At 48.3% G+C, this 19,641-nt stretch overlaps 1 protein-coding gene across 3 annotated transcripts in view; it reads left to right on the top strand.

The window, feature by feature from the left end:
- The window catches only part of ABCB7 (ATP binding cassette subfamily B member 7), an 83,335-nt gene extending 67,226 nt beyond the window's left edge, over positions 1-16,109 (top strand). For 2 of the 3 annotated variants that reach the window (XM_048514734.1, XM_048514733.1), the window contains 2 exons: positions 1,043-1,150; positions 14,630-15,540. In XM_048514734.1, coding sequence (XP_048370691.1) covers positions 1,043-1,150; positions 14,630-14,848 — 327 coding nt within the window. In that variant the 3' untranslated portion in view covers positions 14,849-15,540. Of the gene's footprint in view, positions 1-1,042; positions 1,151-14,629 lie in introns of all 3 variants that reach the window. The other variant, XM_048514732.1, reaches the window with a different exon arrangement.
- The last annotated feature ends 3,532 nt before the right edge of the window (positions 16,110-19,641 follow it).

The raw sequence follows: 19,641 nt of genomic DNA, 5'->3' as shown, positions 1-19,641 counted from the left end.
TGAAGTTACAGCGGTACCTCGGTCTTCGTCGATAATTCGTCCGAAAGGAATCGACAAAAACCGAAATAGATGAAAACCGAGGCACCATTTCCCATAGGCATCAATGTAAATCCAATTAATCCGTTTGAGGCACTCCAAAAAGTGCCTGAATGGATTAATTGGCTCCCTCTGCCTCCCGGCTGGGATTTGAGGAAGCCCAGCCAGCTGGGAGGGAGCTCCTTATTTGGGCAATGACTCCCCCGGATGTCACTGCCCAAATAAGGAGTTCCCTCTGCCTCCCAGCTGGCTGGGCTTCCTCAAACCCCAGCTGGGGAGGCAGAGGGAGCTCCTTATTTGGGCAGTGACTTCCCCTGATGTTACTGCCCAAATAAGGAGTCCCTGCCTCCCGCCGGCTGGGCTTCCTTAAGCAACTGGGGAGGCAGAAAGGGCTCCTGACCCCAGGCAGTGACTTCCCTGATGTTGCTGCCCAAATGAAAGCTCCCTCTGCCCTCCCATTTGGCTGGGCCAGCAAGCCACAGCCAGGGAGGCAGAGGGTGCAAAAGGAAGGAGGGGGGAACCTTCCTTTCGCTTGGGTGACTTCCCCTGAAGATGGGAGGGAGTGACGAAAACCAGGCAAAGCAACGAAAACTGAGACAAATTTTACACAGAAAAAATCCACGAAAACCGAAACTGACGAAAACCGAGGTACCACTGTACAATGTAAATGAAGTTTTTAAAAAATCCTAGATTTTGGAAGTTGGGCAGCCAGTTCTCCCTCTTTGCCCTCTTGAAGACTACAGACTTTATAAAGAAGTATTGTCTTTCCCTGTCTGACCTGTGAAATGCCCGTGTTAGAGTTTTCTCACAGCACAAACTCCACCTTAATTCTTACAACTTCACACTGAAATCTCAACTACAGCTCTTCCTTAATATACAGCTTTGGATCTGCTAGTGACCCTTTTTACAATAAGTTATTAAATTGTTCAGTGTTTTATTTCACATGATTTCTTCCCCCCCCCCCCCACCAGAAAGACATAAAATGGGCGTATCTTTAATCTTACAGCACATTTTGAGTGCCATGAGGGACGTGGTGAGACACAGGACATCCGTCTTCATTGCACACCGATTGTCAACAGTGGTCGATGCAGACGAAATCATTGTGCTGGACCAGGTGAGAATCCGTTTTCTGCCCGTGAATTTGCCTTGGCAGTTTTGTGTGAGTCTGAAAGGGTTCGTTTGCAATTCACAACAGACTAGAGCTGCTTTCCCTTTTGCAGATGTGGCATGCATATTCATGAGGGCTCACGAACATCAGTGTTAACAGTGTGTGTGTTTGCTGAAACTCACCGTATCGGCCTTTTAAATGGATTACTGTTAATTAGTTTCACTGGATGGTTTATTGGTGGTTGTAGAAGCTTCCTTAAATGTCTGGTGTGTTCTTAATATGCTGCATTCCCAGTGACATTTTTATCAGCCCAGAACTGTGGCTATTTTTCAGATGAGGTCATTGTTTACCCTTCCAAGGAGAGAGAAGCTTGGACAGTAAGATCATGTCTCTCTAGACAATCTCTCTGTGACTAGATATTCTAATTAGATGAGAGATTGACACATCATTCTGTCCTGTAACTGGATGTTGCCGGAAAATCATATCAGTCTTCTTTGTAAGCTCCCCAAAAATCCTTTTGATGCTTTATGTGTTGCCACTCAATCACAGCTACATATTGAGAGTATCCAGATGCAGCAGAACCTGAAATGAGAAGTTCTTCTTAAATAATTTGTGGTTTCAAATATCCGAATGAATTTATGTATGCACTAGAATATTGTTAAAGACTTTCTCATGAACACAACAGTCCCAAAGACTGAGTATAAATCTTAAAGTGTGTTCCTTCAAACATTATAACCAAAAGCAATATATTCAGTGCACTAACTCCTCACTCGCCAAGAGAAGAAACTTGTAGTATATTAGCTTAGTCCCAGACTCTGGAAGGCAACCTGCATAGCAGTTTCAGAGGGTAGCTGTGTTGATCGGCAGTGAAGCAGGTAGACTCCAGTTGAGTGTCATTTTTGAGACCAACAAGGTTTTCAGGGTATAAGCCAATCCTAGTCTCTACAGGAAAGCCACTGGGTCTAAGGCAGTGGTGGCGAACCTATGGCACAGGTGCCAGAGGTGGCACTCAGAGCCCTGAGTTCATCATGTGATAATAGTGCAATTATTTCAGGGAGATTATTAGCACTAAACCTAAGACTTAGGCTCATTCCGCACATGCAGAATAATGCACTTTCAAGCTGCTTTCAGTGCTCTTTGAAGCTGTGCGGAATAGCAAAATCCACTTGTAAACAGTTGTGAAAGTGGTTTGAAAACACATTATTTAGCGTTTGCAGAAGGGTCCCTAGTTTTGGGGAAGCAGTGTAGGTAACCCTGTTAAGCGCTGTTAAACCCTACTGATATTCATGGAAAGAACTAAAGCGTGATCCTTTATCTGGGAGTAAGCTCGGTTGCTGGCAATGGGGATTGCTTCTGAGTAAACCCTCCTAGGGTCGTGATTCACCTGTTGGAAGAGTTGCACGGTTGCTTCAAAGCAAAGCCACCGACTGCCACCAAGCTTACTCCCGAGTGACGTGTGCCTTGGAGCCAACCCTTTTTTCTAAACTAAAACCTCAGTATTCAGGTTAAATTGCCGGGTTGGCACTTTGCGATAAATAAGTGGGTTTTGGGTTGCAGTTTAGGCACTCGGTCTCAAAAAGGTTTGCCATCACTGGTCTAGGGGATGCAGGTATACAGAACTGGATGTCAGTGGCAAATTCATACCTTGTGTCAGGACCCCTCCGACTGTTCAGGGAAAGCACTTCTGTTTTAGCAAGTCTTTATTCAGAAACAGCAGGTTCAGTGAAAATAAGCCATCAGATGTTCATTGTTAGGACTGGGAAAACCCCAAATGTGGATTCCCAGGACAGTTTGGGAAGGAAGGAGAGAAGAGACAGATGACCATCCTCTCCTCCCGTCAGGAGAGGAACGATGGTCAGGCCCGGTATAACACTGGGCATGACACCACATTTTTGCAAATTCTGTAAGTGCCATAAGTTCACCACCACCGGCCTAGAGTCTTCCTGAGATCCAAATACTTACACGTGCAGATACAAGAGAAAATTAAACGCTGGCTTATTTCTTCACCAGTGTGAACAGCTACAGGGAAGCACTTCATAAAGGCTCAGTTGTGTAGTAGGCCGGGGTCCCCAGCCCCTTGGAGCCTGCCGCCAACTTTGGAATTTTGAAAAGGGGCTGATGAACACGACCCCAAAATGGCTGCCACAGGAGACAGTCAACCCTGATACTTCCTTCCTCACTCTTTAGCTGGATTGCAAAAGGGTAATAAAATAAGTGAAGGATCTCCCAAGAGAAGGAGGGGAAAAGAAGGGGGAATAAAAAGGAGAGTCTGGCTGGGGTGGGGAGGGAGGAGAATAAAAAGCAATAAAAAGCCTGAAGGGGGAATGGAACCACAAGACTTAAGGAAAGCCTTAAGCCAGAGGTAGGGAACCTGCGGCTCTCCAGATGTTCAGGAACTACAATTCCCATCAGCCCCTACCAGCATGGCCAATTGGCCCCTACCAGCATGCCAATTGGCCATGCTGACAGAGGCTGATGGGAATTGTAGTTCCTGAACAGCTGGAGAGCCGCAGGTTCCCTACCCCTGCCTTAAGCCTTAAGGAAAGCTTAGGTGCTCACCAGTCTTCCTGATCCTCCAGTGTAAACCCATTTCATTTGAACAAGGGCCTTACAATGGCCCCCACCCACTGTTTGTGTTCTCTTCTCCCCTTCATCCTTTGCCAGTAGCTGCATTCCTGAGGCCATAGCTTCAGAGCACCTGCAAATGGTGGGAGTGGCAGAGGGAGACTTGGAGGAGGAGGAGGAGGAGTTTGGATTTATATCCCCCTTTCTCTCCTGCAGGAGACTCAAAGGGGCTTACAATCTCCTTTCCCTTGCCCCCTCACAACAAACACCCAGTGAGGTGGTGGGGGTGGGGGCTGAGAGAGCTCCGAAAAGCTGTGACTAGCCCAAGATCACCCAGCTGGCGTGTGTGGGAGTGTACAGGCTAATCTGAATTCCCCAGAGAAGCCTCCACAGCTCAGGCGGCAGAGCTGGGAATCAAACCCGGTTCCTCCAGATTAGATACACGAGCTCTTAACCTCTTACGCCACTGCTCCCTTTGCAGTAATTGAGAGCAGCAGTGGTGTTGTGATTAAGAGCAGCTGTACTCTAATCTGGAAGAACCGGAGCCCATTCCAGCTCTGCCACCTGTGCTAATGGAGGCTTGTCTGAGAGAATTGAATTAGCCTGTGCGCACTCCAACACTGCGCCAGCTGGGTGACCCCTGAAGGCGAGTCACAGAGTCTAGGAGGTTTTCAACTCTCTCACCCACCCACCCACCTCACAGGGTGTTTGTTGTGGGGGGGGGGGGTGGGGAAGGTAAAAGAGATTGTCAGCCCCTTTGAGAGAAAGGAGAGAAAGGGGGATATAAATCCAACTCTTCTTCTTCTAATTCTCAAACAGCAGGGCAGGAAAGCAAATGAGTGGCAGTCGAAGTGTCTGGGTCCTTTAGCAGAACAGAGGGCCACGGAGTCAGGTTTGGAGTCCAGTGCTGGCAGCTGCTTTAACTCCAGTCAGGCATAAGAACATAAGAACATAAGAACAAGCCAGCTGGATCAGACCAGAGTCCATCTAGTCCAGCTCTCTGCTACTCGCAGTGGCCCACCAGGTGCCTTTGGGAGCTCACATGCAGGAGAGAGTGAAAGCAATGGCCTGCTGCTGCTGCTGCTCCCGAGCACCTGGTCTGTTAAGGCATTTGCAATCTCAAATCAAAGAGGATCAAGGCAATACAGCTGAACAGCCCCGTGGCTGGACCAAGCGTGAGAAAGAGAAGAAAAGCACACAGCAACCCTCAGGGCGAGTCAAGAGGACAGTTTCTTTTGTTCGGACTGTGAGGATTCTGGTCTGTTAAGGCATTTGCAATCTCAAATCAAAGAGGATCAAGGCAATACAGCTGAACAGCCCCGTGGCTGGACCAAGCGTGAGAAAGAGAAGAAAAGCACACAGCAACCCTCAGGGCGAGTCAAGAGGACAGTTTCTTTTGTTCGGACTGTGAGGATTCTGTATCTGTCTACATCCAACCTTTTAGAGCCTGCAGGCACATTTAGAATTCCAACATCAACCAAACAGCTGCCCCAAAAAGGCTTCCGCAAGAGGCAGCGCCCGCCACAAAATAATCGCCAAGGTTTACTTTTAATAACACAGGTCAGATGCTTGTATTGAGGTAACAGCTGCTGCCAAAGTAACATTTAAAAAGATCTGCACAGCCAATCACATCTCTCATAGCCATGGGCAGAATCCTTGCCTGGCCTTACCGCTTCCCAGAAACACTCAGTGAGCATCAGAAAAGTTGTTGGTAGCGCCATGGTGCCAGTGGGCACAACTGTGGGGCTCCCTGCTCTGCGTAATACTCTGGTTCAGGAGATTTGTTGGAAAGCAGCTGCAATGGGGGGATGGAAATATGGAGGCATTTCCTACTCGTTCTTTTCCCTTCCCTAGCTCCCCAGCCATTCCTACAGACAAGCTGGGCATAGAAGCACACAGCCTTGGGTGCATCCTGCCCTATCAAAGCAGCACAAGAGCAAACTAAACTGGCAAACTGAAAACCATTCATTGGATCCTTCAGTCATCATCACGGGTGCATCTTGGAGGGGCAGGGGCTCACGACCCAGACACCACTCACCTGGGTCTTATGGGGGGCACAGTTTGGGCACCCGTCCCCTCCCTCCTTCCCCCACACTACTGTCCACCCACTTCTGCCACCCACCTACGAGCTCACCTCTTCCCCGGGTTCAGAGGCACCCTGTGTCCCCGCCTAGCTGCTAAGGCCTCCTGACTAGTCTGGATCCCGCAGTCTCATGCGTTCTCCTCTGTCTCATGTGCAGTTGGGAGGTGGAATCCATTGCAAATCCCAAGGCCTTCTCTTCTCTCGAAAGGTGGCTCTGGAGAAGTGCTATCGATCTGCCACACTTCCCCCCGGCTCACCCTACCACTGCTGGTATAAGCCTAAGCAGTACCGGCATTGTGCACTGAGACTCGAGATCGAACGGTGAACCTTTCTTCTGAGGAGGCTTGGTGCAGCATGCCCTCTCCAGGGCTCCTGAACCAGCCTTCCTGCCCCCCTCACAGCCTTATGTCTCTGGCTGGAAAAGTTGCCCTTCTCTTCCAGGCTTTGGCTAGGTAAGAAGCACACGGGAGGCCAAGGGCCCTTCTGGAGCCAAGCTGGCCTATCCCATTTGCTGTGGCTGCCTGGTAGATTCTGGTGCCTAGTTATTCTTGGGTGGGCTTTACAGGTCCAGCAGTTATGGGCCCAGGCAGCTTGCTGCACGAACTCCTGCCTCACTGGGTCGCCTGGGCAGGCTGGCAAAGGGCTTTGTGCCTCAATTGATTGCCTGCAGAGAAGGTGATAGGAGGCAGCACCCCCTCCCCAAGTCCTACAGCTTCTTTGGAGCCCCTCCCTCCCAGCCTCGCACCTAAAGGGGCTTCTCGTAAATGTCGGTGGTGTCTAAAATGTAACCCGAAGGCCGAAATGTGTCAGGACAAATTGGCCAAGCCTCCAATTTGTGGCTTCTGGGGAGCTGGCGGGTTCCCAACTGCGCCTATGTATCTCTAATGAGAAACCCCAAAAAAAAAAGCCAAAGGAGGGAAGGAGGTGACCCACACGGCTGCCACGCAGAATCCCCACGGCAGCAGCCCAGCTTGCTGAGCACTTCACTACGCCCCCACAGGTTTTTAGTGTCTCAGACCATCCTATCTGTAGTCAAAATCTTAATTTTATGTACTCTTGTTTATATTGTAAGCTGCTTTGAGCTCTGGTGTGGGGGTGGGGGGGGGCAATTTCAGCGATTGTCCCGGGCACCATTTGATGTAGATACGCCTCCGGTCATCATTCTCAAATCTCTAATCATGACTCCCAGAAGAGCCCCACCCCCTGGATTCCCAGAGCGGGAGAGATTCTTCTCATCTCACAATTTACCTCCCTTACAGTTTAAGCAAATTAAAGTATTGAAATCTAAAATCCCTACTGAAAAGCTTTCAAGGGCAGAAGAGGCAAGGCGTCCTTGCGCATTAAGGATCCGTTTCACCCTTTCTCAGCTGACTTTCCTTGAGTTTTTTGAAGGAGGAGCTTCTCTGGGTTTCCTCAAGGGCACTTTAGAAAGTTTTGTTCTCTCTAAGAAGGCAAACCATAATCAGGTATGCACAAATTAATCAATGCACCAGTAGCAGTTCTCATTTGGGGGATCCTAGTTCCGAAGTTCAGAGTGGACTCCATGAGTCAGAAAGGAAAGTTAGTGCTGTGCTGTAACCAAGAGGCCGTAGGACTGGCAACGAAAGCACTGACCTCAGTGACGCTTTTAGCTCAGGCCTCCTTGATGTGGACAAAGAATAATTGCAGATTGCTCAGACATAAGTAAAAAGACCTTCAAGGGGGCTGCTGATTTTGGACACCATGCAGTATTCTTCGTTAGCTGTGGCTTCTTCCAAGATAACTAGGCATTATTTCTGGCTCCACAACTGGGCAGTTGGCACCACCTTTAAGGCTTGTGATGTTCCAGGTCCCTACTCTGGGGGGCCAGACTTTGCTGTGATAAATTAGATGAGACCCTGGGGGAGACGAAGAACCAAAACAGTTAAACCTTTTGCAAGTAAGAAAAAACAATTCAGGGATCCCTCCCGTTCATCAAACACAGGAGATTCAACATAGAAACTCTACAGAGGATGTATTGTCGAAGGCTTTCACGGCCGGAATCACTTGGGTGCTGTGTGGTTTCCAGGCTATATGGCCGTGTTCTAGCAACATTCTCTCCTGACGTTTAAGCCTGCATCTGTAAACAGCATCTTCAGAGGATCTGATGTTGGGAAAGCAAGTGGAGTGATATAAACCTGTTGGAGTGTCAGGGTGAATTTGAGAAGAAACATTGTCTGTGAGTAACAAAGAGAGACAACCAACAGGTCCAATGGGTGAGGGCATCTGTGAATGAAATTATGAGTAGCTACTTGAGCATGAAGTCTATAGCATGGGAGTAACAATGGAGATGGTAGGGTCACTGGGTGGGAGCATTTTCTGAATGGGAGCCCATCCTGGTCTTTGTTTCCTTTGTCTATAGTCATCCTATGTTAGGATGACTATAGACAAAGGATGTTAGGATGACTATAGACAAAGGAAACAAAGACCAGGATACCTGTGTTCAGATGTTCTCCCTACAGCTGACCTTTAACCATCTCCATTGTTACTCCCAATACTATAGGCACTTTTCATTATTACTCATACTTCCTATTCAGATAACCCTCACCTATTGACCTGGTTGTCCCCTCTTTGTTACTCACCCAGACAATGTTTCTTCACCCACCCTGAATATCAACAGGTTTATACTCTCCACTTGCTTTCCCAACATCGAATCCTCCTGAATCTCAACCTAGTCTGGCTAACGATCGGGAAAATACTACTAAATTGTCTGACCATACAATTCGGAGCTCACACACAACATAAGTCTGAAGGATTTTTTTCTTCAAAGGAGTCTCTGGCAGGATTACTGACAAGGTGGACAATTTCACAAAACACGGTTTTCTGGTAGCTTCATGTACCATGGCCACCACCTGTCCATCTTCTGCTTCACATATGTTCCTGAAGCTAACTAACTGTGGCGCTGGTGGCCGTCCCGTGTCCCAAGGGAGTCCATGTCCACCTTTTATGTGAGAGATCTTTTAATCAGATCTCAGTCACACCCGAAGTCAGTTCAGGATGTCCAATTAGTGTTGCTCGGGCTACAGTATCACATATTCCTAGCAATTATGGAAGAGAACCATCTGGTTCCAGCTTATTCTCTTGTCTTGCATGGGCATGCAAATTGCTAACATTGGTGGGGGGGAAATGGAAGCTCCGGAAGGTAATGTCAGTGGATGTTAATTGACGAGAGCCATTTAGGCAGGCGTGATGATCCTTGTGCATCCTCAAGACCCCGTGACTGAATTGGCAGAGACTTCCACGGGCCAGAGCGCATTTCAGAGTCCTTCAGTGTGCTCTTGGTGTCCCAGAAGTTCTCCACTTGTTTCATTATTTGCTCCTGTGCCTCCTAGTAGCAGCCCGGTACGTGGACAGTGAACCGACGAAGGTATTCCCGTCGTGTTTATCTCCATGCTAGAACCTTAGCATCATGTGCCAGATCGCTGCATGGCATGCTGCTTTTGCAGGGCAAGGAGCAGAGCCTATGAAAAATGTGGCCGTTCCGCTGGCATTGGAGAGGCTGTGATCCCAACTAGAAACACACGGTAGAATATTTTTTGCCCTCCTCTCCATTGATGGTGCCCCTTTGCCCCCGGCTCTGATGCAGGGTCAGTTATCATAGGGCTTAGACCGCCACTCCTCCCTTTTTTTGGAAGGGGGAGGGATTTTTTAGATCGGAATATGGGATGCTGTTTCCCCTTTAGGGAAGGGGACAGAATAACAATAGCAGATTGCTGAAGCATGCATCTATTTTACTGTAGTTTTATTATATTGTGGGGAAATATCTTATGGTTTTCGCTGCTTTTAAATGTTTTAATTGCTTATATTGTCTTTTTTAATGTTGTACGCCCAAATTGCCTTAAGGGGATGGGAAGTACATTATATAAGTTCAAAAAATAAATAAATAAATAAATAAATAAATAAATAAATATTTGAGGATTGTACAGCTGACTTTTTAAAACGTCGCTGCAGGATAAGATGCTTAAATCATATACTGAAGGTTTTTTGGGGGTGATGGTATTTATATCCCCCCCCCCCCTTCTCAAGGAGCAGCAGTGGCTTAGGAGGTTAAGAGCTCATGTATCTAATCTGGAGGAACCGGGTTTGATTCCCAGCTCTGCCGCCTGAGCTGTGGAAGCTTATCTGGGGAATTCAGATTAGCCTGCGCTTGCTCCACACTTTCGCCAGCCTGGGTGACCTTGGGCTAGTCCCACAGCTTCTGGGGGAGCTCTCTCCAGCCCCACCACCTCACAGGGGTGATTGTTGTGAGGGGAAGGGGCAAAGGAAGATTATGTGGAAGGCCTTTGGAGTCTCACGGGAGGGGGGGATATAAATCAAACTCCTCCTCCTCCCTCCTCCTCCTCCTCCTCTTCTTCTTCTTCTTCTTCTTCTTCTTCTTCTTCTTCTTCTTCTTCTTCTTCTTCTTCTTCTTCTTCTTCGGAAACAGTATGTCAAGCACATCACATGTGGTTGGGTGGCACAAGCTGAGCCTCCCATCCCCTTTTCCTGCCAAAGTAGCCAGCTGCTGACTGGAGTCCAGGAGCCCAGGGGGGAGCCCATTGGGCCAGGCAGGCTGATGGGAGGGACTCCCCTGATCCGGGGGGGAGGGGGGGTCTTCATGATTTTACTAAGGTCCACAACATTGTAGAGCCCTTGTGGTGCAAACCCTCCAGTAAACAGAAGGAAGAGATGTCTCTGTTACCATATGTTCAAAAGCTGCATTTCAGTCTCCTCAATATGGAACATTTGAAGCCACAAGATAGTTCTGATAACACAGAGGGGAAAAAATGAACCAAAGTCATTGCGCTGCTTCCTATCAGTTGGGTGCATTATGCTTTCAAAAAAAAAGGAAAGAATTAAAAGCATGCGAATGGATGAACAAAGCTGCGACCGACCTGCCTTTTTATGTTACGCTGACCTCTTTGCCGCGTTCAGAACACTTTTAAAATTATATTTTCCGTATTTATTGTGCAAAGTGGGTTTAACAGTTTAGGGATGATGAATTATGTTGAATGATAATTACTGGAATCCTTTTTTTAAAGCGTCCTGTTAAACGAGCTCATTAGCGGCTGTGGAGCAGCTGGGATGTTTCGGCCTACAAAGTGTCTTTCTTTACGAGCCTTTGCTTTGCAGAGACCTCGTGATGATCTCAGCGTGGCTGCTCGATGCCTGCCCGACTGTTGGCTGGCTCGTGAAATGTCAACGGTTTCTGCTCGCGGAAAGCTGTTTGCCTGGCCCTTCTAGCCTGCGAAGTGCTTTGGGGGCAGCCAGTCAAATCCAGAGGAGAAGGAGCGGGGTGGAATGCTAAGCAGCCGTTTCCCTCAGCCTTGCAAATATTACCCTGCAGTAGGCCTGGTATTTCCCTATAATAAAAATGCCAGACTAAATTGTTGATCTTCAATAGAATTAAGTAGCGATCTTGGCACGGGCTTCACAGCTGAACGGGCGAATAATATCTGAAAGCTTTTTATTCTCAGGGTTGCTGGGAAAGGGCAGCCTGCTTCAAATACTTTTATTACTGATGAATTGTAGATTGGGGTGACCTATTGTGAGCCTGCCTCCTTTTGAAGTCAAAAAGATCTGTTGAATGCTGAAGGAAAATGTGTCAATATGAGTAAAAGTCCTGCTGATCTGTGACTGAGTCCTTCTAACAGATGATGTAATGATACAAGCTTCGGTCATAAATCAGGAGCTACAATTGGAAGAGTGCTTTGCATGTAATTTTAATGTCCAGACAAACAATAACAAATCATAAATGGTGACAATGTTAAGTCCCTTCCTTTCCCCTCTCAGGTCTGTTAAGCGGGATTTGAAATTGCAGCCGCCACATACATATCCATTGCTGAAAGCAGCTTGCTTTAGGATTGTAACTGCAGCATCTTCCAGCTAGCAGTTTGCCTAAGACAAATTAAAATCTTGTTGACTTGCCTAGTTTGGTTGCTTTGGTGCCTCTCCAACCAAGCTGGCCCTCCTAATGTCTGGAGCACTTTATTTTGGACATTTATCAGCCCAGCCAGTGGTTGCTGTCATGATACTGAAACTATACTTCTCACTTCCAGTCGTTTGATCCTCCTTGATCTGAGATACACAGGGCCCCTTTAAGAACATCAGAAAGAGCCGGCTGGATCACACCAGGGTCCACCTAGTCCAGCACTCTGCTACTCGCAGTGTCCCATCAGGTGCCTTTGAGAGCTCACGTGCAGAATGTGAAAGCAATGGCCTGCTGCTGCTGCCGCCGCCGCCGCCGCCCCCGAGCACCTGGTCTGCTAAGGCACTTGCAATCTCAGATCAAGGAGGATCAAGCGACTGTTTAAATGAGAGAAATGGAATTCTGTGCCCCAACAGAACCAGGCCCAACGCTGCTAGATTTGAGTCCAGTAGCTGGTAGAACTTACTGTTCTACTGCAGACCAACCATGACTCTCTAGAGCTACCTCTTTTTCTTGTGGTGCAGGATCACAGGATTGCAAAGTTCTTAGCAGACCAGGTGCTGGGAGCAGCAGCAGCAGCCAGCAGAAGAGCCATTGCTTTCACATCCCATACATGTGGTTCAAACACCTGGTGAGCTTCACTATGATAACCAAGTGCCTGAACTAGATAGTTCTGGTGTGGAAATCAACCTAACTGTTCTGATGTTCAAAGAACACCTCCCACTTCAGGAAACTGTTTCTATGCTAGATTAAGGTTGCACCGTTTGCAGACTCTGAGTATGCTTCAGCCTGGCTGTGGCTGCATGTCACATTCACCTTATGAGAAGTTGCCCTGAAGAGACCCAGCCCGGAGGTTCTGTGACAAGGTGGCGGTAAAATGGGTTGGATCACTTCGGGTGGGACAAGACCATTTATGGAATGTCCCCTGCCCTTAAGGGGGGAAAAAGGACGGCATTTCTCTCAGGCTTTTTTAACAAGCATGATTCTTAAATATGATGACTGTGAAGAAGAAGAAGAAGAAGAGTTTAGATTTATATCCCCCCTTTCTCTCCTATAGGAGACTCAAAGGGGCTGACAATCTCCTTGCCCTTCCCCCCTCACAACAAACACCCTGTGAGGTAGGTGGGGCTGAGAGAGCTCCGAGAAGCTGTGACTAGCCCAAGGTCACTTGGCTGGCGTGTCTTAGGTGCACAAGCTAATCTGAATTCCCCAGATGACCTCCCACAGCTCTCAGAGGCGGCAAGCTGGGAATCAAACCCGGTTCCTCCAGATTAGATACACGAGCTCTTAACCTCCCACGCCACTGCTGCTCCTGAAGAAGATGCCATCTTCCGCCAACACTGGTAAATAGTTCGGCCTGTCCTGCCACCTCATTTTGGTTGCCCTAGAGATGCAGACTTGGTGTTGGGCTCCTTACTGCTTCTGAAGGCCTCTCTTTCTTTGTGCTTTCTCCATGCTTGTTTGGGTGTGGTACATGTCAGTGCCCTCTGGGAGGCTGTGTTACTGAGGAAGTGTTGGGTGTGCCAAGTTTTCCATGTGCATCAGGCTGACAGACCAGAACTTGGAATGGGGCAGGCGGTTTCAAGAACATGGTGATATGAGCAGTGATTCACAACATGAACTCCGTCAGTTTGGGTTGTGGGCACAGGGCCCATTTCTCATGGCAGAAGTGAGCAAGACTTTGGCAGGTTTGGGCTGGCTTTAGAACATTTCCAGCAGACTCATAGGGTTCTGTTTTGCATGACATGTCACTGAGAGCAGGAATGATTTTTGGTGGTAGAAATTGCAGGAATCAATATAGCATAGTTTGATAGGACTTTTTTCCGTGGCACGTTTTGTTTAAATGAATAATGTGCTTTGAACAAATGATTTTGGACTAGTGGGCTATCCTCGTTGTTTGGTGCTCAATGGTTTGGAGTGCATGTCCAGTTCCTGAACGATTTGCATTGCATTTCAAAATGGTATATTTTGGTTTCAAACATGATAGTAAAACAACAAAACTGCAATAAATAGTATTTCTATTGACCCTTTTAACGAGCAAAGCTAGGAGAACAGGAGTTAAAATTTTATCCCTTACCTCTTTACCAGAACAAACATGAAACCTTTGGGACTAAGTCCATTAACATCAATTTGTAAAAATGTGCTTGGCTTTGCTGAAAATGGTTAGATAAATGCAAAGGTGAAACTGGTGTTGTATTTCATATTCTGGAATTTCGTCTGTTTCATTTGTATGGCAAGGAAAGACTGGCAGCGTATTGTACTACAACAGTAAATAGGCTTTCCAGACATCTGGACTACGGTTACAACCCTGCAACACTTTGATAAATTCGTCTATCGAGGCCAGATATTTATTCCTCCGGATAGTGTGTTCGATTGTATTGATGACAAGGTTGCTGCTTTGCTGTATATATGTCCGATGAAATAGATTTAGATGGAGGCAGCTGGATTTGAGTTCAGTAGCAGCTTAGAGACCAGGAAGATGTTCTGACAAAGATACCTGTGATGAAGGGCGACTTGATCCTCAAAAGGTAAGACTCCCCACCCCCCAAAAAAGTTTGTCGGTCCCAAAGGTGCAACTGGACTCAAATCTAACTGTTCCACTGCAGGCCAGCACAGCCACCCTCTGAAACTTCCTTGAGGTAGAATTTCAATTCTTAGCGCAAAGTAGAGTCAGCCCTGCAGAGAGCATGCTGTTCGAACAGGAGTGCTGCTGCTGCTGCTGCTGCTGCTGCATCCTTCGTGGCCAAAGGCCGATCTTTGCATAAGATGCTGCACTTAACCTTGGCTGTTAAAATGACCACAGTGGCTGCAGCATATGCTGGGTCTGGGCCACGTTTTTGAAGCGTTCCTCTTCTGGACAGCTGCTGCTGTCTGCTCACGGGCTTCATGGTTGGTTGCTTTCTTTCGACAGGGTCAAGTCGCAGAGCGCGGGCGGCATCTGGATCTCCTCACCAGCCCCAGCAGCCTTTACTACGAAATGTGGCACACGCAGAGCAGCCGAATGCTGAGCAGGAACGTCAGCGACCGGTGGGAAGAGAGGAACAATCACATGTCCAAAGAGGAAGAGAGGAAGAAGCTGCAGGAGGAGATCATCAACAGCGTGAAAGGCTGCGGAAACTGTTCTTGCTGAGCATGAGCCCGGCAGGCCTCTCCCTGAGGCCCTGATTCTACTGGTTAAACGGAGACGCAGACGTTTGCACTGAAGCTGGTTTCTGCATTTGACGGAATCAACAACCCAGGCCACGGCAGTGGCTTTGCGAGAAGGCTTTTCTCAGCGGAAGGCTGGTTTTTAACCAAAGGATTTTAGTTCTGCCTCTTGGCGTCCCTGATAGCAACGAGATGGGGGAAGCTTGTTGAAACCTTGACATGCCTGATCGCTGATCGCTTTGGAGGACCTCAGACCCACGTGCATCTTTTTCGGCAGTTCCCTGCTGTTTGGGCGGAGTAGAATTGTCTGGACATCATTGTGACGTGTGCTTTTCCTCTGCTCTTCACCACAAAGGGTGGGTTAAAACTGTCCTTCATCTGTTTCCACAAAGGTTAATTTAACTGGACCGTGCATGTTGTGTTGGTGAAGCTGTTAACATTCTTGGAATAACTGTTTTGATAGAATTTGTATCTTTTTACAAAAGATAATGCACATCGTTGGTTATAACGAATTCTAAGCAGAGAGATTTCTGTTTTGTCCTTCACTCTACTCCTAATTTGTCTGAGTCCCACTAAACTCGAGGAGGCCGGAGGCTACAAAATCACTAACAAACATGTGTACCTTCCGATCAGTAACTCTTACAAAGCGCAATAATAAAGACCATGATAATGGTATCTCCTGTAATTGCTATTTGTAGCAGTGCTCAAGGAAATTATTTTAATACGTTTCAAAGAGAATCCACTACCAGTATTGTGATTGTTTTAGCTGGGTTTGTGGTTTAAACCATGTTTGTGAGACAGAATGTTTTCACACTAATGGAAGTAGTTTGGGACTACCTATGAATTGAACCCAGTTTTGCAGCAAAGACATTACATGTTTTTAAAAATATAGACTGGTACAAAAGGTGTCCTTGATTAAAACTCACAATTCAGTGGATATTACAGGACAAACGTGACAGCTCTACCTTGCTAACATGTTTAAGTTTAAAATTACTTTAATTAAGCAGATGGCTCCTCGTCTCTGAATAGATCTTTTCTTTGAATTTGTGAAGAGAATAGCACAGGGCTGACAAATGTAATTTGAAAAGGTAGAGAAGTGCTTTATCTCCTTTTCTCAGTCCTGCCCAGCCTCATTGTGAACTCTTTGGAGGAAAGGAAATAATAATATCTGCTGCTATATATGGGGGAATTGTGTATGTAGCTTGTATTTTCTGAAATAGACTTGTGGTCTGAGTGTGGAATTATTTGGTCTGCTGTTCGATCCTTCTTAGTGTATATATCACTTTCTCCTAGAGATTTTGCCTACGAACACTTCTCCATTCTTTCAGGTGGAAGGAGGCAGAGGTCTATAAGTGGGACTGCCCTCTCCAGAGAAATGACTTCAGGAGGAGGCCACACAGGCAGGCACTTCATGCTCAAGGCTGTGTGCACACAGTGCAATCTGGCGGGGTTGGGGGGCTGAGCCTCAGCTGGGGAACAGCACAGCAGTGGCATGGCTGAGCTGCCTCTTAAGCAGGGGGCTACACCAGAGCCAGCCATGGAACAGCACGGAAAAAGCAATAGTGGGGGGAAGGGACGGTGTCAGGAGTGTGGGAAAGGAGGGAGCGGGACAGGTTGGCCCACAGCCAGTAGGGCAGTGATGGCAAACCTTTTCGAGTCCGAGTGCCCAAATTGCAACCCCAAACCCACTTATTTATCGCAAAGTGCCAACACGGCAATTTAACCTGAATACAAAGGTTTTAGTTTAGAAAAAACTGTTGGCTCTGAGATGTGCGTTACTCAGGAGTAAGTTTGGTGGTAGTCAGTGGCTTTGCTTTGAAGCAACAGTGCAACACTTCCAACGGGTGAATCAGGACCCTAGGAGGGTTTACTCAGAAGCAAGCCCCATTGCCAGCAACCAAGTTTACTCCCAGGTAAAGGATTGTGCTTTTGTTCTTTGCATGAAAATCAGTGGGGTTTAACAGTGCTTAACAGGGTTACCTACACTGCTTCCCCAAAACTAGGTCTTCGGTTTAATGCTAACAATCGAGCCCAGTGGCCCAGGCCAGCCTAGATGTGTGTGGGGGTGGGACTCTGTTTGCGCGTGCCCACAGAGAGGGCTCTGAGTGCCACCTCTGGCACCCGTGCCATAGGTTCGCCACCACTGCAGTAGGGGGATGGAGGAACGGGGGAGGAGCAAGCTGCAGGAGCCAGCGTAGGGGTGGGGAAGAACGGAACCAGGCATGGGGCCCAGAGCTTGGTACACACACCAACAGCAAATATTATGGTCCCGTATTATATAGGGCCAGGCCACCACCACCATGGGCCGGCAGCACTGGCCAGAGAGGATCAATGGAAGGGAGCTTCTGAGAAACGCCTCTTCCTCATTGGCCAATGCAGACCCTTCTGCCTACATTCCCTGGGAGTCCCCACTCCAAGCTCAGAAATAACTGGGCTGATCCTCGGATGGTGTGGCCCTCGTACTCATGGACAGGGGCATCTGGGGGTATAGAGGCTGCTGCCCAGCTGCCGATCCCACATCAATGGCTCCCACCAAACCAGTGGACATGAGCTGACCCCTTCCCAGAGCCTCAGAGGGTCCCATTCTGGTCACCCAGCCCGGAGGGTGCTGGCCTTCACTGCATGCAAAGGATCAACCGGGGCGGAACCCGACGGCTAGTCTCACAGCACGGGGCTGGCTGGCAATCTGCCGCTGCCACAGGGTTCTCAGAGTGGCAGTTCTTAATCCTCCTGGTGAGAACAGTCGCTCTCTCCCTTTGCGATTGCTTCCCTCCCTGCACCGCCCATACTGTGGCTTCTCACAGGGTCTTTTCCTCCCCAAAGCTGGCATACCAAGTGTCAGGCCACAGTTTCCAGGGGAGTGTCCAGCCTCTGTCCGAGCTGTCAATTGGGGTGGGGGGAAGCACTAACCCCAGTTGGGGGAGGGAGGCTGGGAGCTCCCTAGTGGGCGCATACCTTCTCATCCACAATGTCTGCCCGGTCCTGTTGTTTACCTTTGGGAGGTGGGTCTGTAGCTTTGGTGCCCCAGGCCCAGCCACCTATGGCTTCGCCATTGGAATGTTGGCCTCTCCAACCCCTGCCCAGTGCTGCAGCAAGCACTGCAAAGATTCTTACGGTTGAGCCCTAGTGATGGCGGTGAGGGCAGTGAGGGCAGTGATGGCGAACCTATGGCACGGTTGCCAGAGGTGGCACTCAGAGCCCTCTCTGTGGGCACGCACAAACAGAGTTCATCATGTGGGGGGGGGGAATTGCCGCTGGGCTCGATTATTAGCATTAAACCTAAGACCTAATTTTGGGGAAGCAGTGTAGGTAACCCTGTTAAGCGCTGTTAAACCCCACTGATTTTCATGCAAAGAACTAAAGCACGATCCTTTACCTGAGAGTAAGCTCGGTTGCTGGCAATGGGGCTTGCTGAGTAAACCCTCCTAGGGCCGTGATTCACCCGTTGGAAGAGTTGCATGGTTGCTTCAAAGCAAAGCCAACAACTACCACCAAGCTTACTCCCGAGTAACACAAGCCAACCGTTTTTTCTAATCTGAAACCTCAGTATTCGGGTTAAATTGCCGTGTTGGCACTTTGCGATAAATAAGTGGGTTTTGGGTTGCAGTTTGGGCACTCGGTCTCAAAAAGGTTCGCCATCACTGCCCTAGGGGCTGTGTCAGGGCATTGATCGGCGTAAATTTGCACCTGTAAAGTGGGCATTTCCATACCTAAAAGGCTGAGGGTGCCAACGATCATCAGCCCTGTCCCCGGTGAAGCCCCCTTTAGCACCAGCACAGACCCCCCTGTGTTGGGCCTACGCTGCCACCACAGATTCACCAGCACCCCTCTATTGTGCTCCTGCCCTGTTCCCCAGCATTGGTGAATGTCCCCCCGCACTGGCACGAATGGCATTTGTACTGGCGCCACCCCAATCCACGGCACTTTCAGGTCCCCCTTGTGCAGACCTGGGCATTATACGGCCCGCGGGCCACATCCGGCCCGCCGGATGATCCTGACTGGCCCCCCTGCCGTGCTGGGGAGCGAGGCGTCTTTGAAAGCCCCGCAGAAGCCAGTTGCCTTGGCTGCCGGCTTCTGCGGGGCTTTCAAAAGCGCCTCGCCCCCCTGCCTTTTGGCCCGGCCCTCCACCATATTTTCTGTTTCTTATGCGGCCCCATGGAAAAAATTATTGCCCACCCCTGCCCTTGTGGATGGCACTGACTTGCATGCATGCATAGACAGGTACGGCAGGGACCACTAGATTCCCTCCGCTCTTTTCAATCATTCGTTCGCAGTTTCATTGCATCCTGGATTCTGCTCAGTTATCTCCCAGTGACAAAGGAGGATTTTAGAAAGTTGATAATGGATTTTAGGCAAGGAAAAAAAACATTTCTTTGGATGTGCTAAATTTAAACGTTTTATTTTTGTCGACTTTCCACAGACGTTCTGCAGCGTAAGAGCACTTTTCTGCAATGCAGAACCAAGCAAAATAAAAAAAAACCCTTTAAAGCGAGTCCCCGTGTGCACTAAAAATGTTTTATGTTTTGAAATGCAGCACTAGAAGAACCATAAATTCTGCCAGCTCAGTAAATACTTCCGGAAAATCCAGAATCCCAAATTCTGGGGAGAAATGTAGTGTGGAAGCATTTTGTAAGGATGTAAAAGGACAACCTTGGTGCACAGTAGTGAGTTTTGATTTGCACAGCTTCTGTCATTTAAGTTTTCAATAGCACGTTTTTAAAGAAACCTCGCCACTGCCAGTGAGCATTGCCTCACTTCAACTGCTAAACAAAAACT

Source organism: Sphaerodactylus townsendi, linkage group LG13, assembly GCF_021028975.2.
Source record: "Sphaerodactylus townsendi isolate TG3544 linkage group LG13, MPM_Stown_v2.3, whole genome shotgun sequence".
NCBI classification, from domain to species: domain Eukaryota; kingdom Metazoa; phylum Chordata; class Lepidosauria; order Squamata; family Sphaerodactylidae; genus Sphaerodactylus; species Sphaerodactylus townsendi.
This window is presented reverse-complemented; position numbering and strand designations above follow the sequence as displayed.